This window comes from Aptenodytes forsteri, unplaced genomic scaffold (genome assembly GCF_000699145.1).
Source record: "Aptenodytes forsteri isolate BGI_AS27 unplaced genomic scaffold, ASM69914v1 Scaffold82, whole genome shotgun sequence".
NCBI classification, from domain to species: Eukaryota; Metazoa; Chordata; class Aves; order Sphenisciformes; family Spheniscidae; genus Aptenodytes; species Aptenodytes forsteri.
The window spans coordinates 12061755-12089396 of NW_008795490.1; the positions used below are offsets into that span (position 1 = coordinate 12061755).

At 38.2% G+C, this 27642-nt stretch overlaps 1 protein-coding gene across 1 annotated transcript in view; it reads right to left on the reverse strand.

Annotated features, from left to right (window-relative positions):
- ENPP1 (ectonucleotide pyrophosphatase/phosphodiesterase 1) overlaps positions 1 to 27642 on the reverse strand; it is a 53000-nt gene that overhangs the window by 7865 nt on the left and 17493 nt on the right. The window contains exons 8-22 of the mRNA XM_009281520.2: positions 24200 to 24279; positions 22625 to 22744; positions 21384 to 21493; positions 20068 to 20133; positions 19681 to 19753; positions 17591 to 17699; positions 16315 to 16446; positions 14746 to 14777; positions 13509 to 13636; positions 12339 to 12408; positions 8933 to 9020; positions 5657 to 5832; positions 5074 to 5125; positions 2063 to 2217; positions 736 to 871 (exon numbers count right to left, since the gene is read on the reverse strand). Coding sequence (XP_009279795.2) covers positions 736 to 871; positions 2063 to 2217; positions 5074 to 5125; positions 5657 to 5832; positions 8933 to 9020; positions 12339 to 12408; positions 13509 to 13636; positions 14746 to 14777; positions 16315 to 16446; positions 17591 to 17699; positions 19681 to 19753; positions 20068 to 20133; positions 21384 to 21493; positions 22625 to 22744; positions 24200 to 24279 — 1527 coding nt within the window. The remainder of the gene's footprint in view (positions 1 to 735; positions 872 to 2062; positions 2218 to 5073; positions 5126 to 5656; positions 5833 to 8932; positions 9021 to 12338; positions 12409 to 13508; positions 13637 to 14745; positions 14778 to 16314; positions 16447 to 17590; positions 17700 to 19680; positions 19754 to 20067; positions 20134 to 21383; positions 21494 to 22624; positions 22745 to 24199; positions 24280 to 27642) is intronic.

Consider the following 27642-nt stretch of genomic DNA (forward strand, 5'->3'; position numbering starts at 1 on the left):
AGTCCCCCATGAGGACCAGGGCTTGTGAGCGTGAGGCTGCTCCTGTCTGTCTATAGAGGGCCTCATCCGCTCGGTCTTCCTGGTCAGGTGGCCTGTAGCAGACCCCCACTATAATGTCACCTGTCCCTGCCCTCCCTTTAATCCTGACCCATAAGCTCTCGGTCAGCTCCTCATCCATTCCCAGGCAGAGCTCCATGCACTCCAGCTGGTCATTGACATAGAAGGTGACACCCCCTCCTCGTCTCCCCTGCCTGTCATTCCTAAAGAGCTTGTATCCTTCCATTCCAACACTCCAGTCATAGGAGCCATCCCACCATGTCTCTGCGATGCCAATAAGATCATAACCCTGCAGGCGTGCGCACATCTCTAACTCCTCTTGTTTATTCCCCACGCTATGTGTGTTTGCATAGAGGCATTTAGTGTCAAAAAAAAACCAAAATGTTTTTCTTTCTCATATGCTGAAGGGAACTGCAACAATTCAGCAACTACTGCTTCATACTCTGATTAGTTATCAAGTACATCTATAAAAGACTACACCTACTACATTACAAATTATTTATGTCAAAAAAAACCCAAAATGTTTTTCTTTTTCATATGCTGAAGGGAACTGCAACAATTCAGCAACTACTGCTTCATACTCTGATTAGTTATCAAGTACATCTATAAAAGACTACACCTACTACATTACAAATTATTTAAATCAGATATGCTGTACCATGAAGGCAATGTACTTACTTGGAGGAGAAAGGAATCCGTAAGTTAGGTGAGGATGATTGTTGTAAAACAAACATGTCTGGGTATGATTAAAAGAAATACGAACATCCTTGTGTAAACAGCTGGAGGTATCTTCTGTAGCAGAAACCCATTTGTCCTATTGAACAAGAAGAAAGTATCATTGGTAAAACAGATAGCTGACTTACAATAATTATCTCGGTGTTGGGGACTGCAGAACTCTAAATATTTAGCTGCAACTGCCTTTAATGGTGTGAAGGGACTTAACTAAGACGCAAGAATTGTTCCTCTTTTGTCAGTGGAAAACAAGCCCTCCCATCCATTTCATATATTTTGGAAATAAAGTGAACAGAACTGCAGCATTTTAGTTGAGTTGAGAATAATATCTTCCAAAAGAGAACCCAGAGGTGCCCGTTAAAGGTAGCCTGATCTACTGTAAATGTACTTGTTCATTCAGGCTAGGAACCAGAGGCAGCCAGATGTGTTGTTAGCCATCTTTCTCCACTGGGCCACTTGTTAAAGTAACTGGTTGCTTCATGCCACTAACCTCAAAACTGTTAGGATCAAGCAAACCTTGCCAGAGTTCAGTTAAATAATGACTGTTATAATTAAATTTAAAACCTATGATTCCCAGATAATCGAACTAAAAAGCATCCTCTACTGTCCTAATTCCTTTTAAGCATGATGTGGCTTCTAAATTTTCTCTGAGTGGGAAAGGCCAACTTGAAAAAACTCATTCACGAGATCAGTGCTCTGCATGAACATGTGCATCTTAGCATAGGGTTCAGGACAGCAAAGACCAGATTTATCTCCACCGACCTCTTTCTTCCCCCAAGTCAGGATGATCTTCCGAAAGAAGGATCAGATCAGGGCACAAATGGTTCAAGACAGTCCAGAGATTATTTTTTCAAAAGGATCCTGCCACCTTACAAACACTGCTTTAAGATCACGAAACGCATGTTGAGACCAGACTTTAAGGACAGCACTGGCAGACTGCTATAGCAGACCTACGCTGCCAAGCAGTAAGCCACTGCAGACTCATAGGGCTTCTATATCAACGGCAATGGGCTCCTTACTTCCCGGCGGATCTGCTCGCTCTGGAGGCAAAACTGCAGCTCACTCCAAGAAATAGGAAAGAGTCAAAGCCAATCCTTATTAATATAGGAAAGTGAAGAAAAGCTCATACAAAATTCCTCTTTTTATCTCATGTGGTTCTACTTAGTTCCCTGGGAGGTGATATCACGAGCAGATCCAAGAAGTGTTCAGAAATAACTAACATTCAAGCTTCTTACTGTTCAAGGTTGCTTCTAACCCTTCTTCATATACTTACATCTTTGTTAACAGTGTACGCACTCCACAGAGACATCCTGTAGTCCTTGCTGTATCCACTAACATAGCGGTAATGGTAAAGGAGGCAGTAATTATGTCTCTTCTGCAGAACCCTGGGCCGTCCGTAGGGCAAAGTAAGTTTCTCTGTCTTCTTAACTGCAGCAGAAATAGTGCTTGTTACATTTCAGTCAATACTGGTTGATAAGCATCTTCCTCTTTTATACACCTAAGATTGCCCCAATTTCCAAATGCCAAACAAACAGAGAAGTCACAGTAACGGAACAAAAAATTTTTCATTCATATATCAAAGGTATAGTTTCTATGCTAAGGCAATAAATTAAATGACAAATCCAGTATAAAGCAATCATTTAACTTATACTGTACAAATTAAGTTTATATTTAAAATAAAACATTTTGCCATTTAAAACAGGAGATGAATCTAAGTTGCAAAGTTAAAGTCTTTGTTGACGTTGTGTTTCAATTTAAATATATAATGTGGGATCTGCTTCTACATAACATTTAGATGGGACAGTAATCAATTGTGGTGATTTGAAATCTGCCGAGGGGACTATTTTAGTAGAAACCACAAAGTCATATGTAAAAGTGACATTTAAAGGACTAAGAAATAGAGAGACCTAAATAAACGATACAGTGAAGTACTGGTTGGATTTTCAGATGTGCGAGGACTCGCTTTACAATGAGTGCGATAGTCACAAAACCTTCCTTCTCCCTCTCTCTCATGGACCACATGTCTTTATAAAGTTTGTATACAGAGGAAGATATGTCCAAATGTTTTATGTATGATACTGCACAGGGTTTTTGGCAGATCCTTGCCTAAGGCATTGCCTGTTTACTGGCCAACTACTGCATCCAATGGAAGAGCGAAGACTTTCCTTTAAAACTGTATCAGAAAAAAAGCTACGTGGATCAGCAGAGGGTAAGTCATTAGACAGAAGCTGAAAAGTAAAGCAGAGTTAACAACAAAATTACTTTAGAGTCAATACCATTTATCTTAAAGAAAAAACAAAGAAGTAACAAAACAGAGTCATAAGAAACACATGCTCTTGCAATCATCTGCTACAGTCAAATGTCAGCAGAAAGTTTCAGGTCTTGACCCCTAAGGTAGACTTCAATTTCATCAAAATGTTGAATATTTTAATTTTTGCCAACTGGAAACAAAAAAAAAATACGGTTTTCAAGAGTTTTGAGTTCTCTGATGTAAAATAAAAACTGAGGAAAACTAGCACATCATGGACATATTTTAAAATAACAAAAACATTACTTTGTTATTGAAAACGCAAGTATTTTCAATCATTACATGACTGGAATTATAAAGAAGGCGTCAAAGTATATTTTTCCATTACACAGGGTCACTACCATCCACAAATTATGCAGAACTACAATTTCAAAGCAACTGTTTTAAATGGGGAAAGAAATGGAGCAATGAATGCTGCAGGTTTTTTCCACAGTAATTCCACAACACACACACACACCAAAAAAAAAAAAAAAAAAATCAAGATTGACATTTATTTCTCCACCCATGAGGGAAAAGGCAAACAATTCACATTTTTTTCATAAAACTAAAAATGCAGTTAATATTTTGTTGTTCTTACAGGCTGTGAAGTTATGACAATCAATAAGAGAATATGCAAACTGAGGTAACTAATAAACTCTAAATAGTCTTAAGGAGCATCTAGGCTGGTTACTGGAATTCTTTCATCTGTGATAATGCTTTTTTATATCTAATTAATAAGTGCTTAATTCATACAATTTATAAGAGAATTACTGCTATTAAGACCAGTGCTAAGCCAGGTCTCACTGATAATCCAAGCCAAAATCCTACTGTTTCAAAAATGTAGGTTTAGAGCCTTACGTTACTATTTCTACAAAATGGAACTGAAATAGGTTATGTGCCTGGCCTTGCCATATTTCTTCAAAGCCAGGTCCAGCAAGGCACTCGGGCGTCCACCTACACATTAGCAGAGTCTGCTTCAGTGAAACCACTTACATGCTTAGGGGAAAGCACACCATATCGTACTAACTGGATTTCATTTTCTTGCTCTCATGAGTGTTACAATACTGAAAGAGTTACTTCAAAAAGCGTTCTGGGACGCATTTTAAAAAGATGCCCTGTCAGTGGAAAACATTCAAGAAAGCTCTATCCACTCTTTGTGCCAGGACAAACTACACAAACCAACAGAAGCCTTAAATTAGCCCTGAATAAGCAGCAAGTACTGGATCCTGCCTGTAACTGGCATTTAAGTCCAGTTCTTAATAGCGAGCTACAGTGGGGTGTTGCCAAATACAGAGTTTATTTGCGTAAGAAACAAGGTTTCATGAACACACACGAGGCAAGGTCTCTATCAGCCTATTTATCTTTCTGACAGCCTAATCATCTTGATTTGGCATTAGCACCAAGGGCTGCACTCCATTTTGATTTACGGTTTTCATGACTGACTTATTGTCTTACCTGCTTCATGCTCAAAATTAAGTTATTTTGTTTTACAAGTCACAAGCACGTCTACAACCTTGCAAACTGCAGCTCAAACATGGCATGTGTATGTCCAAAGAATGGAAATAAAGAGTAAGTAAAACAAGCAACAGCTTAAGACCGTGTAACAACTCAACTATGTAAAATACCCCTTATGCTTCATTAAAAGTATGCTGCCATCGTGATATCGGTATCGCAGGGATTTTTTTATCAGATACTTCCCCATACACCGTTTTCGCTTCCCATTCTGGAATGCTCATTACTTCAGTGCTAGAAAATTCAAAAATATCAGAAAATACATGTGCCATAATGACACGTATAAGGATACACATTTATTTGAGAACAAATGGTTCAGCAGGACTGTATTTGAAAACTTCAGAACTATAGTCCCGGCGAGTATTTTGCAGAATTTTTACCTCATGTACTTGAGATTTGATCCGAAGTTTAGACATCAAACATTTTATATTTTTAATAATTCTTACATTTTTGTTATAATTTTATATCACATCTAAAGTTCTTACCTTCTGTTTCAGTGAGATTTAAACGCTGATGAAAATCCCTTATTGGCAAGTCCTGTAATTATAAAGCAAAACCAGTGAGATTCCACTAAGTGTTCTACAAAGCATGTTACTGCACTTCAAGTACCGAATGTTAACATCTGCCTTGCAAGTTATCCCTATACAGAACTCGCTGACATCTACTGGAGAGGGGCTACAGAGAATTTGCAGAAACAAATTGTTTTTGTCACAAGCAAATATACAGCCTTGAAAACCACAGCCCAAACACACAACATTCACAGAAGGGAAATTTCAACATAATTAAGTGAAGCAAGCAAGAACTGAATGCTTTCCCCATCGAAGCTTGCTTCTGTGGCATCTTCCAGGCTCTTCAGAGCTGAATATGACTTTACATGAGCTAACTGTAAAAATGAATATACAAATACCGGCTAGTACCCACTAACCCCAGACAAGATTTGATTTTGAAACCAATAGTAGGGGACTACAAAACTAGTGGGTAAAGATAAACACTGGAGAATCCAGAGTTTCATTCTCTGAATACATCACAGACATCTGCCTCCAGAACTTTAACCATTTCAGTATTTACCCCTGTCCTGCAGGAGCAGCCAAGGCTCACTGAAAAGGCTCTTTGTCCCACCGCAGAGCATTCAGAAGGATGGCTTGTTTCTTTGGGATGGTGGGGGGTGTAAACGGGGTTCCTTAAGAGAGGATTTAGGCGTCCATGAGTTCCGTTGTTTGGGGCTGGTTTCAAATCAAGCAAGTCTATGAAAGAATTCAAGTTACATTAAGAGGATGAGAAAGACTGTAATACACTGCTGCTTGTATTGTGATTACAAGTACGGGTAAGTCAATAAAGCTGCACTGCTTGCTGCTCGTAACACCCAAAAGGGAAAGCAATGTAACCCCTTTAAAAGGAAGCAAACATGTTCTTAGCTAGGGCTCAGGATGGTATTAGTCTGCCTGTAAAGAGGGACAGAACAAGTGCAAAAAATGACAGAGGCTTACATCTGAGGTGAAGTGAACTTGCAGTGGGGGACAGAATGGTAATCTCAAACACATGAAGCTAGTGACTACATAACCTTGAAGCTTTGTGGAATAAGCTTGGGGGCTTTTTGTTTGGCACTTTTTTTTTAAATTATCTGGAAATTGAACACAAAATTCAGCTAATAAGCATCACTAAAGGGTAAAGCCATAAAAGAACCTAGACAGAACATAGGTTCTACTTGTCACTTTAGTGCTAAAATGTTAAGCTTCAAAATTCTCACCAAAGTAATCTAACCACAAAAACATCTCTACCCCACAAACACCTAAAACTCTGCCATTAAAGTAACTCAAACAACTGAAAGCTGCTTACCACCAATGCTCAGAGACACTTCAGACACCTTCAAAATACTGAATAGATCAAGCCCTATTTCATGCTTAATCTTCGCTACCATTCATAGATTTGTTGTTCCTCCACTTAACTTTTACTGAATCTATGAAATAAGATGTTTTCAAAACATAGCAGGTGATGAGACACACTTGTATCCAAAAGCTTGGTGTCTAGATCACTCACCGAGAGCACAAGAGTTAGAGCTGAACTTCCCCCTTTTTACACGGGGAACTGAGCACATTTCTCCCTGCCCTATGCCACTCAGATTTGTCAATGTCATTCTGTCCACATGAAGCTGTTTTGCTTTGGAAAGAAGAATAAAACAACCTTTCTAATCCTAGCAGTCCCTGCTCCAATGAATATATCACACAAAGCAGTTAAAAAGCAAATCAGAACCAGTCCTGAACTCAGGTCCCCACTTCAACAGCTAAATTACATTGTTATTTTCCTATTGTAAGTGGAGTATCCAGGAATTCACAACGGCTCAGAAACCCCCAAGTCTGGCAATCTTAACACCTTGGAAAACACGAGTTGAGATTTCCCAATTCAGACAAGACAATTAGTTGTACTTATCTGGTGCTCATGCTTTAAGTGCTGAGATGTTGGACAAATGGGAGACAGTATCTATTCTCTGGCTGCACTTTGCAAGAAGGTGCAGTCAGGCACCTCCATGAGAAACCCTAGAGCCCCAAACAACAGGTGAAAGAAGATGCCTTTCTGCAATCCAGAAGGCACCTAAGCCCCGGGCAAGGAAAAGGTTGAGTAAGCCACCTCACTTCTATCTGAATGTTAATGTGCTGGCTTTTGCACATCCTATTCTAATTCTTTCTATACAGGATGGAGGAAATCTAGACCTCGATGACTGCACTTAAAACGTCTGATCTGCCACTGAACTTGCTTCAGTGAGATGCCAGTAAGGACTCTATGCCTCCCATGCAGCATACACAGAACAGATCGGGGGGCACAAGAAGTTGGTTCAAGATCAACCATGACATGAGAAGACAGCAAAGCATACAAGGCTGTGAGAGACATGCTCCCTGACAATGGCCTGTTTCCTATTCCAGCAAAGAATTTAAACACATGGTTTAAATGTGGTATACCTGAATATCGCCACTGATCTCAAGCACGTGCACTGCTCCCGTTAAGTTTTTTCTGGATCAAACCCTTTGGTAATATTTTGACTCTCACAGATGCAGATGTTAGAGCAAGTATAGATCCTGGCAAGAGAGAGAATTAGGCAGGAAATAATGGAAAACAGGTCAAGACCTCAAGGGGAATAAATGAACAGCAAGTGGTAGAACTAGTGATAGACTTTTGGAGAAACCATGAAATACAGAATGAAGGAGAAGGGACAAAGGAACAAGGAGTCACAGCAACATTGTGTTTGAAAGGGAGAAAAAAGGAGGACCGCAAGGTGTCTAATTTTCAGAAAGAAACACCACTTCTCTGGTGCAGTGTACTGTACGGTGTCAGAAAATAAAGTGAAGAATATCTGTATATGGAGTGTGCTGTCTGTGATCCTCAGATACAGAAGCAGACGGCACGGAACAGAAATCAATCATGAATTCTAGAGTGACACCATAGAGGGGCGAGAAATGGGAAACCTGACTATTGCAGAGACAACTAGCTCTAGAGCAAGACTCCAAAGCAATGGGACTACAGACTAACAAGACAGTTGCAGTCCATCAAAAGACCAACAAAAAAGTATATTTGAAACACCTGTTGTATTTGACGAGAATGGAAACATCCAAATCTAGTATTAAAAGATACAATAGATAAATTGAACAAGTGACACATACAATGATGAATTTTGGAGGAGTTTATTATATGAATCAAGTAAACAAAAAAAAAAAAATCTAAATTTTATCTGAAATAAAAATGTATTTGTACCAAGTAACTAAGATTAAAGATATGGTAAAGGAAAACACCAAATAAGAAAACACATGACAAAATACAAGGACTTGTTCAAGTGCATAAAAAGCAGAGGGGGTAGACTCTCTTTTTCCAGAAAGACTCAGGCTTTCTGGAAACTAGCTGCCTGGCAGCTGCACCCATACCCATTACTATGCTTGTTATTTATCATCCTGCCTGAATAAGGTCACCTGAGTGATTAATCTGATAAAGCCTCTAGTTAGATATGAAAGAAATATCCCTTCTACTTGATGGGAGAGAGATTGTAAAGTAGTCAGTTTTAGCAGTGGTGAGCCAAAGTGCCAGCTCTGGAGCAGCCAGAGGAACACACAGAGTGACCAGTGGAAAGGGGAGATGAGATACAAGGTGGCCTGACCAGTAGATCCTAAACAGCCATTAGTCGTTTAGAAGCTGGACCTTCCTCAGAAAAGACAAACAGCTTTTTATTAGTGAAAATCAGCAGCAAGTCTTAAGGACAAATTTCTAAGGACACTTAAAAATCTGTTATTAGAAGATTTACAATGCCCGAAAGATACTATATTTTACTTAACAAAGATGACCCCCATCAATTGTACTTACCACACATTAAATTATATACTTCAATGTTTTCAAATGGATCAACCTGAGTACGAAACTTGAATCCTGGTCCAAAACCAATAAAGATAGCCTAGGATTTACAGAGAAAAGTAAAGTGGAAATCCGTTTAAGACAAGTTGAAATGGAAAAGATCTTCAAACTCAGAGCATGTTTTCTTCCAAGAACTTAATCTTTACTTTACCAACATAGTATGGATCAAGTCAAAAGCATGTTTTTCTTAAAAAATAGTAAATGTGTAAGAGTAATTTTAAAAAGTAGTAGAAGAGTATTAGGAAATCTGACTCTGTCTCATTGTTGCCTTTAAAAAGTTGCCGTCAGCCATTTATGAAGTCCCTTACTCTTCTCTGCTTTTGAAGAAGTTAAATTCATTTTCTTAAATGCTTTAAGAGATTTAATGGAAGTGTCGAGCCAAAATAACCATCACATTTCATGCCCTGTAAACAATTCGGAAGCTTTTAACTTAAGGCTGTAAAAACATCTGTTCGTAGCAATGTTTTAAATGGTTTAAGCAATGGCAAGACCCTAGGCTTCTACGCCTGCTTTGCAGCTGTTCTTTCTTCTTCTTGCACCACTTCTGAGCTCTACTGGCACAAGCTATTGTGTAGCCATACACTGAACCTGATCCAGGAATGCAGCCGGCTCAAAAAACTTCCTTTTTTCCTGCTGGCTCTTTCCCTTCTGGTTCAGTTCCCCGACCTACTTAACTCTGCAGCCACGCAAAGCTTACACTAGCACAGAGCAGGGTTTGCTGCAGGAGTAAGAACAAGGAGACAAGGGCAGCAAATGCTTAAACTCAACTGCTGCCAAAAAGATTGGTTTTAAACTTGCCCTGAGATATTCGGCTTATTTTTAATTAAGTGAAACAGATTGCACCCATCTGTGGTATCAAGATACTGAATGAGTGATGGATGCTTTGCACTCTATAGCATCTTCCTGGGTAAGATCGCAAAGCTCTTTGTAAACAACGCAACTGTCTCAGATTTCATAGCTGTGTGGCAAAAATAGAGGCAAAAAACTCAACTCTAACTTCTTTTTTGAGATTAAAGCATAAGGCAGGCTGTCATTCTGTAACTGTTCATACTAAAATCCGTAGGCTAATAATTTACTCAGCAAGCCTAATTTGAACCAGATGAGGCAGGAACGTGCTACGTCCTTTCTGTTGAACTAGTTAATTACACAGTATGAAATTTATGCTGCTATAATGTTAGCCACAAAAGGATAAGTTCCATCTGTTTTAAGATCAATTAGGGATGCTATGAACTGACAATTCCAGATGTGGCAAAAAGTTTGAATAGAGTCAACCTACTGAAAAAAAATTTACACAGTCGAACTGTGGCAGAGAGAGAATATACTAAGCTGGCACTTGGCACCACGTGGCCTTGCTGGTTGTAACCCATTACTAGGTACCCTTATCAACAGGTTTTCCATTGTCAAATCGGGGAAGAAGAGTAGGCCTGGAAGGGTAAACTGATACAAAATTAACACAAGTTTCGGCTAACAGTTTTTAAAAAACAGTTTGATACCAACACTACATAATTCTACAAGACATGAAAAATAAGGCTTTTAAGAGAAATCTATGCTTTACATGGACTACATAGGTCTTTTAATAAAACTTGTTTTCAATAGTTTTTTTGAATACAGGGTTCTCTCTTTATAGACGTGTTTACACACGTTCGCTGTAATAGTACCGGGTACCTCACAACTGTTAGTGGATTTTATCCTGAAAATAGCTTTTTTAAATGAATAGTATTGCATTTCATTTTATTGACAGCAGAAACTAAAGCAGAGGATAGGTTAAGTGACTTCCCCAAATTAGATAGAGCTGGCTAAGGATCTGTTTTCATGTTTCCCTATGATCCCTTCCCATTTCTCATTAAAGAGAAGAATTTAGGGACTCTGCTTATCTTAAAGGTGACTGACATGCTCACTCCCGAACAGACTACCTCAAAACAGTGATACATAGTCTATCATGACACAGTAGAATTACAGAGTTGGGAGATCATTTAGTCAACTTTTGCAAAAGACAGAATCAAGAGTAATTATGTTATTTCTGAAAGATGCTTGTCTGACCAGTCGTTAGGTAATTTCTGTGGTGGAAGCTCCACAGACTTTCAGGGCAAACTGCTGTACTCATTAATGGTTAAAAAAGTTTTCTAATAATCAAATCAACTCTTCTTTATTGCAGTTTAAGCCTGCTACTTCTGTCCTTAGGCACCCCCGAAAACAAAGAATGGATTACCCTTACAGACCAGGGGACTGGCTGGCTAGGGAGCAACTTTGCTTGCAAGGGCCTGGGTGACATAGTGGACAGCAAGCCGAACATGAGCCAGCAGCACACCCTGGCAGCAAAGGCGGCCAACAGCATCCCACGCTGTATAAAACAAAAGCTCAGCCAGCATGTTGAGGGAAGGTATTATCCGTCTCTACTCAGCATTTCTTTAGGCCCCATTGGGATACTCCACCTCCGACATAAGAATGACATCAATAAACAATCATCGCAAATTCAGTGGAGGGCCCTCAAGGTGGTTGGGGGCTGAAGCTCTTGCCCTGCGAAGTGGAACAGGGCTTGCTCAGCATGGAGAAGAGACTGCTTCAGGTGGACCTAACAGCAGTCCCCCAGTACCTACAAGGAGGTCATCAAGGAGATAGAGCCATGCTCTTCAGTGCTACACCGTAGGAGGCAGAGAGACAACAGGCATAAATTGAAACAAGAAAGGTTCTGGCTGGCGATAACTAAATACATTTACACCATGAGGACAGTCAGGCAGTGGAATGGGTTAGTTAGAAGTTGTGGAGCCTCTGTCCTTGGCAGTTTTGAAGACGCGTAAAGCCTTGAGTAACCCGGTCTGATCTCACAGCTGACTCCGTTTTGAGTTGGAAGTGGGACTAGAGACCTCCCTAGGTCCCTTCCAATCTGAATTCTCTTATGATTTACAATTACTGTATTTGAGGATTTGATAAGATAAATTTTCTCTTTTCCTGCTTTTAATGTTACAACACTCTTACCAGCACAGTGAAATCTCTGGGGTAAGTCCTGTTGGGTTTTTGCTCAACTCTTACAACAACGGAATCCCACCCTGTGTGGGTTACCCAGCAAGTTGCAATAGCAATCATACAAATGCTTAATTTCTTTAATTGTAGATGGAATAGTGTCACAGATCTTAAAAAAAAAAAATCTCAACACCCAGCAACCACAACATTCAGAAATAGGAGGAGTTAAAAATAAGGGCTAGCATAAGTTTTCAAGTCTCACCTGCATACTGGGGAAGCGATTGTCTGACCCATGGAATCCACCTGTGCAGCTCTTAATCTCAAGCGGTTTCCTATTAAAAATTCACAGTTTATATAACTCACACATTACAAATCAGCATAAGTTTTCAAGTCTCACCTGCATACTGGGGAAGCGATTGTCTGACCCATGGAATCCACCTGTGCAGCTCTTAATCTCAAGCGGTTTCCTATTAAAAATTCACAGTTTATATAACTCACACATTACACATCATATCAGTATAAACTACATTCAGTGATGCATTGTTTAATTGTCTATTCAAAAATTTTTAGAGGCTTGTCCATAGGGAATAGAAAGTCTTTAAGCTCTGGAAGAGAATGCCTTTAAAATCAGAATGATAGCTTTCTCTGCAAATGTTATTCCTTTGGAATTCTCACGTGTCCACCACAGTCATTTAAAGTTAAATATCAGGTGACATATGAACAAAATGTTTGTTCTCAGGATAACAGATTTTCACTTCACTGTCATTTGGGTAACAAAATTTTACAGTGCTTTTTATAAGTGGTTTCTTAAGGGTTTTTTTGGTTTTTAATAAAAAATGTAATGTAATTTAGAGCATTCAGCAGGGCATCTTACAGTCTAATAAAAACAAATCTCCAGTGTATGCCAGGTCCATACATATTATTTAAACGTGTACAGTTCTAGTAACCCAAACCTGATTTGCATGACTTGCACACGTTTACAGTGTTACACAACAGGACTTACTGAACACATGGACTGAAAAACTCTTTCATGATAAAAGCCCTGGAGTGTCACAGAGGTGTTCAAAATTACATTATTATAGCAGATGCCATTATTCTGGGAGTTGTGAATTCATTGGTCTCAACACGTAAGGTAATTAACAATAGTGGGTTCAGTAAGCTCAGTGTATGCCAGCGGATCGCTCACAAGACTGATTCAACTGAGTAGTTATGCACATGCTTAGCTTTCATGACTCACTTTGGAAATCCCTAAAGCATGGCAAGATGTGCTCAAGTATCTGACAACAGGGACCTTAGTTTCTAACATTTCTGTCACAAAGCCTGCCACTACCTGCATACTCAGCAGGGAGAGTATCTATAGCTGCCAGTTTAGAATTGAGCCTCCTCAGGCCAGCAAAAACTGTAGAGAAAAGCACGCATTGTTTCCTTGCAACGTCCCTTTGCTATGACAAACAAGAATACCAGGCTCCAATAACTACCATTGAACTCTAAGCATCTGGAAGAGAAAAGCTATGAGAAAACAAGAAATTATTTGCTGTATAATCAAGTACTGAAAACGCTGACTTACCTAGCCAGCTGCCATTGGGAGTCTAAATAAAAGTGTAATGGTTCAATCCGGTCGTTATAGGAATAATGGAAACGCTTCGGTAGCAGCTGTTTCATATAAGCTTTGAAAGGCTGATTTGGTTCTATGCACTGAAATGTTTAAAATAAAATATAAAATGTACATTTCACAAAACTTTTGTTTGTGTCATGCACAGTTCTTATAAAGCACTTCAATTGCAAAGGGTCTACAATAACTTCCACTACTGACAACAGGACTCTAAGGACAACAGGACTCCGTCAGGTTTGGAATCATATGGTCAGGGACATAAATATTAACAACTATGTAAATAACAAATACTGACTGGTTTTGCATTCAATAGTTATTAGAAGAATATTTATATTGGATTATGGACATAACTTACTATTTTTTTTTTCTTACAACCTACAATTATACAGAACCAAACAGTACCGCTTAGAATTAATAAAGAATTACACCGAGACATGACAAACATGGTAATTTCAAGTGGTAGGAGACTTTCCAGTGCAATAATTTTACAGCTCTGTAATACAGAAAGTAACAGACATTCAAAGGTCTTTTAGATTGGTCACTCAGGGACAAATAGATTTTTCCACCAACTAAGATTCATTCGTGATTTAAAAACAAACAAACAAAACCCCCTCTACTGTAATAGGGGAATTTCTGAATACCAAAGTCATCTATACAAACAGCACAGCTCCCACCAACAGCAGTGTCTGCACAACTGACAGGCAAACAGACTGTGGTGCAGGGATGAGAACAGAAGCCAGGTAAAGAGCAGAAAAGCAAATTCCTTAAACTGGAACTGACAAAAAAGAATCAATATCCTCTCTCAAAGCTGTTTATCAAAAAGGTGTGAGGAAGAAAATTTTATGCTTGTCCAGGAAATGGAGCTGAGCTTTACACTGACTTGGCCCGCAGCCAGTATCATCCAGATACACAAGTTCTCCAGTTTGAAGAGCAACATGATACAGTGCTAGGTAAGAGTTAGTGAAAAGAAATTAACATAAAACCTTAGTTAATGCACAACCACAACAGTACTATGACACCTTACTCAACTTTGACCTTCCCTTCCCCTGCGTGGAACTACTTTTGTTGTTGTTAACTGTATAGCATATGGAAGGTCAGTGGTTCAAAGTAGCCCAGTAAACAGCTGATGCTGGAAAATACCTGTAAATATCAGTAGAAATTAAGCTAAAACAACAGATGAGACAACACTTACTGTGAGGTTTCTGACAATGCCTTCATAATTAACTGGAAGAATCATATGTAAGAATTAGTCACCTAAGTTAAAAAAAATCAGATGTAAAAAGAAAGTATTCCCATCACATAATACAATTAGCTTAGTTTCAAAAAAATTTCTGGACATAAGAAATTATTGTTCCAGAACAAAAACGATATGGAGCAAAACAAATCTCTAAACTGTCAAGTTACTGCTTTTATGAAATTTTAGTTCAGTCTCTCCTCCCCTTGCTTACTTATTTACAGTTTTAAAATTTTAAACTATATTAGCCACAGTTAGAAAAACAATCCGAGAAGTTTTCACAAAAGAGGCAACTAAATGCTGTGCTAACCAAGCTGGATTTTTCCTGCTAATAAACTTCTAAGGAAAAAGAAACGAATACAACTATCAGGACAGCAGTTTTACATGGCAAGCATCCTTAGAAAGATAGCCAAGTGCAAGCTGGCTAAGATTCAGATGCTTAGACTCAAGCCAAAAGGGACCATTACCTCATTTAGTTTGACATTTTGTATAACACAGGCCCATACATTTCACACAGTTACTCTGCACTGAGTCTGATATCCAATGCTTGTGTAAATTCATAAAGGATTACACTGGCAAGGGAACCATTAATAATTCCTGCACAGATATATGCAGTGCTACAAAGACAGCTATGCTACTTCATGAAAACAGCGCACATGTCAAAAGCAGGAGATACTCTGCTTTTCTTCTTCCTGAACGTGTTTCTCCAGGGAGAACCTGGAACTGCATTTAACTCCTACGTTCTCCAAGGAAACATTTAAAACAGTTTAGAATAGCATCAAGCAATGAAGTAAACAGAACTTAAAGTCACTGGGGTTGAGGCCTACAAGTTTTAAAGGGCATGGAAAACAATAATCTAGATAGAAAAAAAAACTATGAAACACGAAGGAAACGCCTGTATTCTACATTAAAAAGTACCAAAAATTGCAGGCATTAAGTGTTCACCTGAAATGAGACTGCATAATGAATCAAAGTTTAGAATTTGTAAGCATTCATTGATTTTTACTCATTTATTATCTTATTTATGTTTATTTGCAGTTTACTCAACTGCTGTCAGGCCGTTAGGCCACGTTTTAACAACCAGGAAATATATTATAATACTCATAATATGTAAAAGATAGTAACAATCTAACATTCCTTTAAGACAGAAATATAGCAAATCTATACATAAACTGGTAAATCAGGAAATGAGGCAAGATGCGAGGGAAAGATTTTTGGGCTGTCTTGCATACCAAAGATCTGATTCAAAGGGATGCCATTCACAAGGCAAGAGCATTTGTAGTTGGTCACTCTGAGGCAGCCCACAAAAGCAATCTGTAGGATTCAAATACACTTTGACTGCAAAGTCAAATGGTCTTTAAAAAGCACAGGTGCACTACTCAATATTTCCTCTTCATCATTATCCAGGTTGATCCCTAGTTGACCTTCACTCCCATTTACCAATGGAATATGTGGATCCTAAGTTTGTATTCATAAAGCACAAAAGCATATAACCGAGTAACAAAAATTAGTTTAGCAATTACATACAAGAGAAATACTCATCTGGAACATTATTAGGTCTTAGGCGAGCTGCAGGACCAGGTACTACTATGAAATCTTGAACATCATCCAGATAGGTGTTCAGATACGCTGTTTTTCTGCAGCTCCCTGCTTCCATCCCTGCAAAAGGAAGTAAGTTTTATTTAAAAACGGGAATATCAATGTAGAGTAGCCTTGCTGAGGAGACATGTAACTTAAGTTGTAGAAGTCAGAAATATAATTTCTCAGGTCTTTTTATCAGCAACCCCAAGACATCTGATCCAAGGAGACCACAATACTCATGTACCGAAGAAAACAAAACATTACATAGATACACACAATCAGCCATTTCCTTAGCCGAGAAAGATACTCCAAATTTAATAAATAGACAAATTTTCTTCCCTGAAGGGAAAGAAATCTTATGAGCCTAAGAACAGTAGTAATGTCAGACCAAATATTCATTTAGCCCAATAGCCTACCTAAGTGTTCAGTAACAGCACAGCAATTATGGACTGATCTTTCTGCCAGTGTTCCTTATCAGTTTCCAGAAGTCAAAGGGACTTCGAGTTGCATATTGCATTTGAACTCTTACTTTTAATAATTCTTGACAGGTTTACCCTCCATTATTTTTGTAAATATTTTTTAAACCTGTATAGATATTTGGCTTGGGTCATTCCTGGTGGCAATAAGCTCTGCAAGTCAATTTTGTGCTGCATGGAAGTGTGCTTACATTTTGTCAGGAAAAGAAGCAGAAAAAAATTTATTGGTAAAATACATAAATTATAAAAATAATTCCAGAAATACAGAAAAGCTATTACAGAAACAAATCAAAGTTTCATATTCACAGCTTCTAATAATGGATAAGGGAATTGATAACTCAAAGGAAGATATGGCTTGTATCTTCACTTCTTCAGCAATTCACAACCTATTGCTGTGTAGTGTAGTTAAAAGACAGAAAAAACCGAAATCTATCTTTTACAATTCACATTTTTTATTTTATTCCTTTTATCAGCTGGTAATGATCACAGGAGGATTTATGAATAAAATGTGAAAATTATTTAATCTCTCCCTATGTTCTCCACCTCCTTTCCCCCCCCTTCATAAAATAGTCTGATTCTCACCTACACTGATTATCTCTCGCACCATCTTGATAATATAACATGTAATTTCTAGGTATTAGCTGCTTCCTTAACTTGCCAGAAACAAGCAAGTATAAACTCAGAATATTACTTTATAAAAACAGCCCCTTCAAAATTCTGATATATTTTATAAAAATCAAATTTACCATGATCTGATATAAAAATAATGTTCAGGCATTTATGCAAGTTCATTTGTTTGAGACCATCCATCAGCATCCCTACTATGTTGTCCACTCTCTGTAATGCCATAATGACCTGCAGGACAAAAATAGGAATGTAAAGTAAGTGTTAATCACTTCAATTAAAAAATAAAATTTATTTCTAGGGAGAGTGAATAAATTTAAACTGTAACAGTATATGCTAATAAAGAATAAGGAGCTCTTCTTACAGACCATTCAAGGCTAGATGCAGTCCAGACATAAACAAAGGACACAGGGGCCCTAAAACTGTGCACTAACCCCCAAACTCATGACAGGGAGCATACATAGCACACACTAACAGGAGGAACAGTGAGGACAGCAGACTTACAGCATTCTTAATTAAACCTGCTTTTTCTCTGTTCCTACTTCTCTCAGTTCTGCACCCTTTAGATGCATAGTCTTTACATCTGCTTAGAATGGACTCAACAGGTACACCTATACAGCTAAACAAAAATGGGAGCCTGCAGACTGCCTAGCACCTGCACTGCTCAGGGCTACCTCTATCTACAGAAGACTGGCTATATCTACACTATACAGCTCTTAGCCCAATTTTTTTCTGGGCCTCACACCATACTAAGACACAGCTACACATTTTTACGTGTTATTTCAGTTGAAGACATTAAAAAAAAAACCCAAAACCCAAACAAAAAAAAACCACCAAACCCAAAACACCATCCCAGATTGTAGCCAGTGGGGGTGGTTTTAAAGTATGAAATTGAGGATTTTTGTTGCCCTATCAGGGGCACAACCGAGGACAAGAGGGAATGCCTGAGCATGCAGATGCTGATGGGAGAATAACAGAAGACGGAAGACAATAGAGGAAGCCAAGCCTGCGCACTCTTCCTCAAAATCCCTGTTGAGAGAGACCCTGGAGCAAACTGCCCTTGAAATTGTGACTGGATTAGCCTCAGAGCAAACTAGTTTAAAGGGACTGAAAAAGCCAAAGAACAAACTACCAGTCTAGCACTGTTCGTGACCAAGGGGTCTGGCGTTCAAGCTCACTTGCGTAGATACAGCCACTGGGGCTACTTCTGAATACTTGCTAAGTAAACAAAACAAAGTATTTTTAAATCAAGTCATTCTGTTACCTCATTTTGCTACTAGTATAAGATGTCTTGCTTTGTGTGAACAAGATGAGATGCTCCCGGGGAGACTACGTACAAACCCTCAGGGTCTTTCTCTCCAGAGCATTCCTGACATACAGAACTCCAGATCCACTTATTAACCAAAGAAAAGGATAACCAGTTTAAACACGTTCCCTATACCGCAGTTCCAATTAGTTGTCTACTACTTCACCAGGGACTTAACATTCATCTTACAGTTCCTTACAGGAACAGTAACTGCTCAAGACGAGAGAATTTTACAGTGTTCCTGAATTTCCAAGAGCTTTTTTCTTTGCATTTTTCATTTGGTTTGTTAAAATGTAAAGCTATTTAGCATTTTCGAAAACAGTAGCAGTCCCAAAGACTTGTTATTTATACAATAGTACATCACAGACTGTGATGGGGTGAACATCCCTTTTTTCACCTTCTTTCTGAGAAGGCATAAAAATCTAACCGCAGGGTGATTAGACAAATATTCATCTAACCTTTGCACAGAGACTGGGGGAAAATGAATGACAATTATAACATGAATACTTAACCACCAAAACTTGGACCGTTGCTATAAAAATCTCTGTTCTTGCTAAATTGAAAGTATACAAACTTTGTCCCCCCCGCCCCCAAAATCAAAATAAAGAATTAGTAGGAGTAGATAAAACAACATACAAGACATACCCAAACATGCTTTTGCAATTTAAAAGTTATTGAAATAAAGAAAATAAAAGTTAGACTTACCAAATAGGCTGTTTATTACATGATTTGTATCAATGTTAATTATGGATGGACTGTCTATTAATGAAATTTTTTTTCCTAATAAGCATACTGAACATATTTGGTTAATCTAACATGAATTACAGAAGTTTATTATAGAGCCAGAGCAAAGCCCCAAATTTAAAAAAAAAAAAAAAAAAAAAAAGAAACTACAAAACTACTCACTCCGCTGCTTACTGGTCCAAACTTATGGCCTGAGGAATCTGGTTCTTCTAAATACAGAGTGTAAAAGTGTGGTCTATATCAAACAGTACCAAAAATGTAATATTTTACATACACGTTGAGACAGTTTGAAGAGATTATATTTCAACAATGGATATCAAATATTGGAAACAACGCTATCATTCAGAGGAAGGATGCATTAAAGGGAAATAGAGAAATGTAACTTAATAAAACAAGGTTTCAGCCATAGAAACAGGCTTGCATTAAATAATATTTTAACAGTGTTAGAATAATGCATAAGATATTGTTTAAAACAGAAATCATGTTTACAAAGTACCTCACTGCAATACCACTTGAACAGGAACTTAACACTTGCAATTGCATACCTACCTTTCATCTTCAGGTAACTGCAGCCAGCGAAGAACAGTTACCACCCTTTCTTCAAAGGGGATTGAGCTGTATCAGAACAATACAAGATCAGCCAACCATGTATTTCCAAGAGCTAAAAAGTTTTAGTCACACATTACAAAAATCAGTGTACTTTAGCAGGGAAAATTTAATTTAACTGGATGCCACTAATGGCTATTTAGCAGGATGCAAGTTTATCTATGCTAATTGCCTATGACTCTGCAAGAGTTACTGGCCTAATCTAAAAGCTCCCTTAAATATTGTCCCCATTGCTTGCAATGCGATTAGAATAAAGCTTCCAGTATTGCTTGTGTTTATTATACAAAGAGAATAACTGGCTTCAAGGTGCAAAATCATGTGCAGGTTTTCATTCCTGTAATATGTTTTGAAAAAGTTTTGGTTTGGGGGTGGTGGGTTTTTTTGGGTTTTGGTTTTTTTTTTTTTTTTAAATGTTTAAACAGTTTGAATACAAGTTCTCATACTACATCGCAAAGTAGATGCTCTATATCAATTACTGAAGTAGACCAACAATAAGCATGTTGACCTGTAACAACATGAGGCACCCACAAAGTTAGTAATTCAGCTACTTAACACAAGTTCAAGTAACATTGTACAAGTTCCTAGAGAAAAAAAACATAGGTAGTAAGTCAAGAATCAGAATTTCCACGCTATATGGAGCGTGTAGGAAAAGAAAATGATCCTCAGAAGACAGAAATTAAAAGCCTGATTTCTTAGACGAGATTTGAGATTATTAAATAAATGGTGATAAACAGATTTATGTAGAATTTTCATTAGGTAGAAATGTTTAATTGCAGTGAAGAGCAATCGCTGACTAAAATATGACTGCCTTAATGTGAAATATTTTCAAAATTCGCAATGACAATAATTTTACATTGGAACAATATACCACAGTCAACAGTAAAACATTAATTTTCATGGAAAATATCACATCAAGACCTGATCCATTCACTGTATGAGAGGTTTGGACTGAATGACTCTAAACAAACCCACAGAAGATTTTTATAAATAGAAACAGAAAAGCACTAAAGCTTCAAAGCTGGCTGCTCCTAAAGCTGATTTTTCCACATCTTTCCTGTAAAATGTTTGCTGAGGAATGACAAAATGATTAGACAAAGAATCTACATTATACTGAAACAAAGTTAATTGGATCCTATCTTTTTTTCGTGTTGTGTACAACTATTTAGAAACGCAGGGAAAAAAAGTATGCTTTCTCCAGCGTCTGTCCCATTGCAACAGTTAAAGTAAAATATTCATCCAAGACACAGGAGTTTACATACCTATTGTATTTTTCATACAGGTTTGGAAAGGTTCCGTTAACTGCTACGTCTGACCCAGGCCAAAAGAATGTCCCTGCTTTTAGACCTTGGTACATAGCTGTTAGCCAAATCTGCAGGAGAAGAACAATCGCCATCATTAGTGCAGGTCACTGAATCAGCTGAGTAACCGCCAGATTCACTACCATCCCCACCAGCTCTGCACCTTTCAGCAAGATCAAAAACTAAAAATGTAAGTGGAGCACTCCGGACAGTCAATCTTGCATGTCATCGCTATCTACAGTCCAGGTACACCTTGCAGCCCAATTCCTTATGGCAAACACTCGCATCCCTTCTGCTGCTACACCCGGGGGAGCCAGGACAGAAGTAGGAACCGTTAACTCCCATGGATGGAGCAGTAATGCAATGGTAGAACCATGGCTGAACACCAGGAAGGGGAAATGTCTCAAGGACAGTGAAGCAAGAAGGGGTGGGAATGTTCTGAGGACCCATGCCCCACATACTCTGAAATATGGGAGCAAGACTTTGGTCAACTCTTCCGATTTTACTGCTGATCTCATGATTTGCAGATTTCTGTCTGCCTTCTGCATGCTTTCCTGCCTGACTCGTACACCACTTTCTTCTCAGTGGCCCAAAGTCTATACTTCTGTGTTCTTTCCTCAAATAAAAAAATAAAAAAAATAAAAAATAAAAAAAAAGGTCCTCCCCACATTACTAAATAGTTGCATCTGCTCCCTTGCTATTCTTCAGGCTAGCACCCACCCAAACTTTCCCATGCCGCTTTATTTTGAGGGCAGTCTCAGCAGATTTGCCATAGCTGTATGATTGAACTGCGACGTTTTCTTTTAAAACCCCATCTTTAGACTTAGTAGTAATTTGGGCAGAGTGTAAACCTTTACTACTGCTTATTACTAAAACTAACCAGTCTGTCAATTTCCTCAGAGAAGTTAACTGCAAGCCCACTTCATATTACAATCAGAACAAAATCTGGTATCTCTATTAGTTATTTTAAGCTAGTTTTCTCCTTAGAGAAAATTCTATTTAAGTTCAACAAAATCTGTTACACTTTGCTTCATTTGTCATTTTACAGCTCTAGTATGGCAATTCCTAATCATGCTGAGTAATGCTTCTTGGCTGACTTAGAAGTACCCTCTGTACCCTTTCAACATTACTATGCATCCAAGTGATATTAAGTAACAAAACAACAGGCTGATGTACATTCTCAGCAGTGTATTAATACTTACAGGCTGTCCTTGGTACCACGGTGGATTAAACTTCTCTTCACTTTTAAGGGTGAAAGATGCATTTCTTTTGGGGTCATACATCTTGTTATCAATTATACCATGAGATTCAGGATACAGCCCCTGTAATTGAGAGTATACCTTGTCGCAATGTTATAAAGAAAAAGAACCTTCCGGCTGCACAAACAGGTGTCCGTTAGACAAGTATGTCCAGTGAGTAATCTATATGTGACCTGTACTCCACCAGTACCCTCAAGACCCAAATTTAACAGCATCACCTACCATTGCTACCAAGCCCTACCTTCCAATTCTTAATTGCTTCTCAGTGAGATTAAAAATATAGGCAAGTGACTTGCGCTGGGATCAAACCAAAAGACACTGTCTCAGTTCACACATTTGTTGTATCTTTAGTACCAATGACAAAGCAATTGCCTATGTTGGACCTCCACCACATGACCAAAAACTGGGGATTTCAAAGAAGAATTGCGCATCAGCAGGTGAAAGCTCTAGCTGGGGATAACCATTACAGAAGCAGCGAAAGAAGTGCTCAGGGGCACCAGCCGTTAGGTAGTTTCAACAGACTTTGTGCTCTGCCTTCAAGCAGACTAGCTCATTTTACATTAAAGGATATAACACCACCACCATTAGGACCCTGATAAACACCTAGCTCATTTTTACATTAAAGGATATAACACCACCACCATTAGGACCCTGATAAACACCAGCCTGCTACTTTTCACGAGAATGGGGAGCTGAGACAAAGCTCTACACTGCATTTAGGGACACTCTCACATGGGTGCAGGGCATGATTAATGCCTCTTAGTTGCATATTCAATCATGGATATTTGTGAGGATTACTCAGTTAAACACCTTATTCCTGCACCTGTGCTCCTCACTTGCCAAAAGACAGTCCTGACAAACCAGGAAGATAAGAAAGAAGGTGCACATCCTCAAGTATTTGATTGAATTTTAGTTCTGACATGATGAAACTAAGAAGGATCTCCTAGATCCCAACCCTGCATTCAGCGTTGAAAACCTCCATTTTTCTTTTTCCTTCTATATGCAGGAGGTGACAAGTCTATAAGATCAGCTTTGTGACATTCCTATCCAGGTCTGGGTACAGTCCATCAACAGAGTCAACATCAATGTGATGTTCAAATCCTTCCTTTCATTTCACACTCTTCTTCGCGTCATGCCAAGATACCTTAAAGTGGAACAAGGCTGGCAGTTTAAGAGTCAGGCTGCTCGCACTCCAAGAGAGCGCGTGCTGCAATTTAGTGGAAATATTTATACAAATGAGGAGTCGTAAAGGGATGTGACCTTCCACCTATACTATCTTGCAGCTAGTCTTGGAAGGATCGGATTACTTAATCAGATTAAATCTGACTATTTTGCTGTAGTGTTATATAATGACTTAATCTGAATTAGATAAAGAGTATAATATATACATTTTCACATTCTGAATAGAAATCCTGTTATTTTAATAATTCATCAAAAAATGTACTATTCCTATGGAGACAACTTGATAATGAACAGTCTCTTCAGTAGTGGAAACACATAATATACAGGAATTCTTACTGTGACGATGGAGTAATGATTGGGAAAGGTTTTTGAAGGATACACTGGTCTCATACCAGAAGTGTATGTTCCGCATTGCTCTAGAGGGAAGAAAGAAAAATCAGCAAAATTACAGAAATAGAAACCCTTGCAAGTTTCTCTCATGAAGATATATACCTATTTTTTAAAAACAAACAAACAAAACCCCCACACACACCCCAAAACAAACAAACAAAAAAAAACCCCCAACAACAAAAGAGATTTCCAGAAAGTTTTAATTCTTTAAAATTCTGGAGTTACTACTTTATTCTTCTTCCCATATTTCTTTACAATCTGACTAAACGGCTATTAATACAAATATTATATATCCCTAATGACTGACTTCAATGGTCACATGAGCAAAACCTACAGTCCTTATGAAAAGCATGCATAGATAAGAATGAATAATCAAAGAAATCGCACCCTCCAAAGTAGCCCCGGTGCGCGGTAGCTGAAGTCTGCAGCTTGAGACCAACTAGCTACTTCACCCTGGGCACTCCCAGAGATGAAGTGGCCACTGGCACAGAGGTGCCCTGGCTCTCTCAATCACCTGTCAAATCACTATTTATTTTGCATTCTCCTTTTTGTTTTTTAAAATAAAAATAAGCTCTTACTCTAGGATGAATCTCAAAGTTTTCTTTTGTCTTGATATAAAAATCATAGGTTTCTAAGGAGATTAGTGCACAGCATTTGTCAGTATGAAGAGTCATTAGCCAGGCCGAGGCACTTAAGCAAAGCTTACTTAAGTTAGGTGCCTAAATTTCCACAGGCAAATGTATGGACCCTGATTTTCAGAGAAAAAAAGGTTAAAAAGAAAAAAAAAAGCCTTCATTAATGACTTCAAAAATACTATGTGATAAAACCGTTTCAACTGATGCTAAAGAGCTCAAAATGGTTTGAGCTCGATGGTTGGACTCAATCTTAGAGGTCTTTTCCAACCTCAGTGATTCTATGATTCTACGAAAATTGTGATCCTATAGCAAGAAGACCATTGGGCCTTCTTCACTGGCCCTCTGGGTCATTATATATAACATAAATAAAATAGAAATGAAAGGTTTGATAATATAAGAAGTGTTGTGTCAAGGCACTTTGAACTCATTGGACTGGGGCTTTGGATTAGATCTCAGTTGAAATAATCAATTTGAGCTAACTAACATAAAAAGAAGCCAAGGCAAAAAACTAAAGCCTTTCAAGTTATGTAGACATCCTCTCCCACATTTGTGTTCTGCAGTAACAAATCATCACTTGTACCCTTTTTGCTATTGCAACACACTTGATGCATTTCAACCATTTCCACATCTGTTGTTGAGGCTGTTTTCCCAAATCATAGTTTTTTGGTGGGGGTGGTAGGGAGGGAGGTTGGGGTGTTTTTGTTTTGTTTTTAAAGTAGGAGAAAAATACACTTAAATCTTGTTTTGTCCAAAATCCTAGAGGGTTTCGCTGGGACTTTCCATAAGAGTTATCTTTCTTTTTTTGGCTTGTTGTCTTAGTTTGTTAAAGACAACTGAAGACAAAAGGAGGATTTATTTAAAAGTTATGATATCACAGCATAGAAGTATATGAAAATGTCTTCTCTGAACCCCATACACATGCATTATGTCTATGCCTGGGTTCACTGAGAACCCTCAGCTCCATGCTGAATTGCCCACCTTTCAGCAGGTAGCAGAGTGTGTGCGTGTACGCATAATAAAAACTTGCTAAAAGTGAAATTCTAGTATTGTCTTACAGGCATCTAGTCTAACAGATTTCTCCAAGGAGACATCAGAATTCCATTGTAGGCGTGGCTGACTTAACAGGACTACATAATGGAAATATTTTTATCTAACAGAATGCTGCATTTGTCCTCAAGTGTTTTAAAGAGGAAAATCCAGGGATTTAGCATGGTTCTATTTTATTAAAGAACTGGGCAGTCCGATAAGTTACTTAATGTGAATAACCGTTCACTGTGTTGTAAATGCTGTCATTCATAAACTGTGTCTCTTTCTGAACATTTACTAGTCCTGTAAAATGGATAACTATGAACTTCAAAAGGGTTCAATACAATTTTTCAGCAATAATCAAGCAATGGGACACGAAGCACATGGGAGATTTGAAGCCACAGGCCCTCAGTGTCATGTGATATACACCCACCAATTTTCATTCATTCATTAAACTATTTTTCTCTTACTGAAGAAAATTTGCCTTATCTGAGCTTTTCACCCACCATTTTACTACGGGGGGGAAAAAGACTAGAAAGCAAGGTTTTGTAACAAAAGAAAGCTGGATATCCTGTGGTATATCGTATCGTAAATGTCTTTTCTATGAGATTACAAAAAATGTTCTAATGTAGAACTGTAGACATAATGCATAAATAATATTTTTCCCCAGACTGTTCCTTATTTTATTCTATCTAAAACATATATTAGACATTCTGTTTTCAGAATCCTTTAAAAATATAAGTTTTTAAAATATAAGTTTTAACCCATCAAAAGCTCCATGGATCTGGAGAAGCAAAGTGCCTTTGATAAGATTTTTATTTCTTAGTGGTAAGAATTTATCACAGTTTCAGTGGAAACAGAAATACAAGTTTATTAGAAGTCAATGAGAGAAGTCGCACCGTAGCCTATCCAGACCAAAGAATGAAGAAACTTTACACGTGGAAGTGGATGCCGCAGCCCGGAAGTCCTACAGATGCTTTGCGGCACCATTATCTTGTATCTCAGCCAGAGCTATAACCATTTGTAATAGTCAGCCTTCTCCTCTCAATGCCCAGAAAGTCGTCTTCAGTTGAAAATTTTGATAACCACATGTTATGAAATTGTTTCAAATGCCTTGTTTTATTCAACACGGAGCAAAAAAAAAAGCTAAAACCTCAAATACATCTGTGAATTGTTATTCTCTGGAACAGATCAAGTTGTAACAACCACTGTACAAAAAAGCAAGTATTTTTACTGATTTATTTTTAGTCAAACTGAAACCAGCCACCCCAGGTAGTAATTTATGAATGACAAGAAGATTGGCATATTTTTCAGACAAGAAATGCCATCGGTTCTTTACAGACCACAGCCAAAACAGAGACAGGAAAAGTAACTAAAGTTACTTAGACACTACGAAGTTAAGTAAGACACTACAAAACCTACAGAAAAAATATGTACTTATGAGGCTCTCATTTCTTCTGAAAATGTTTGTTAAACGAAGGTTTTCTCAGATTCATCACATTTCTACCAGCCCTTCCATATCATAGAATCATAGAATCATTAAGGTTGGAAAGGACCTCTAAGATCAAGTCCAACCGTCAACCCAACACCACCATGCCCACTAAACCATGTCCCTAAGTGCCTCATCGACATTTCTTTTAAATACTTCCAGGGATGGTGACTCAACCACTTCCCTGGGCAGCCTGGTCCAATGTTTTACCACTCTTTCAGTAAAGAAGTTTTTCCTCA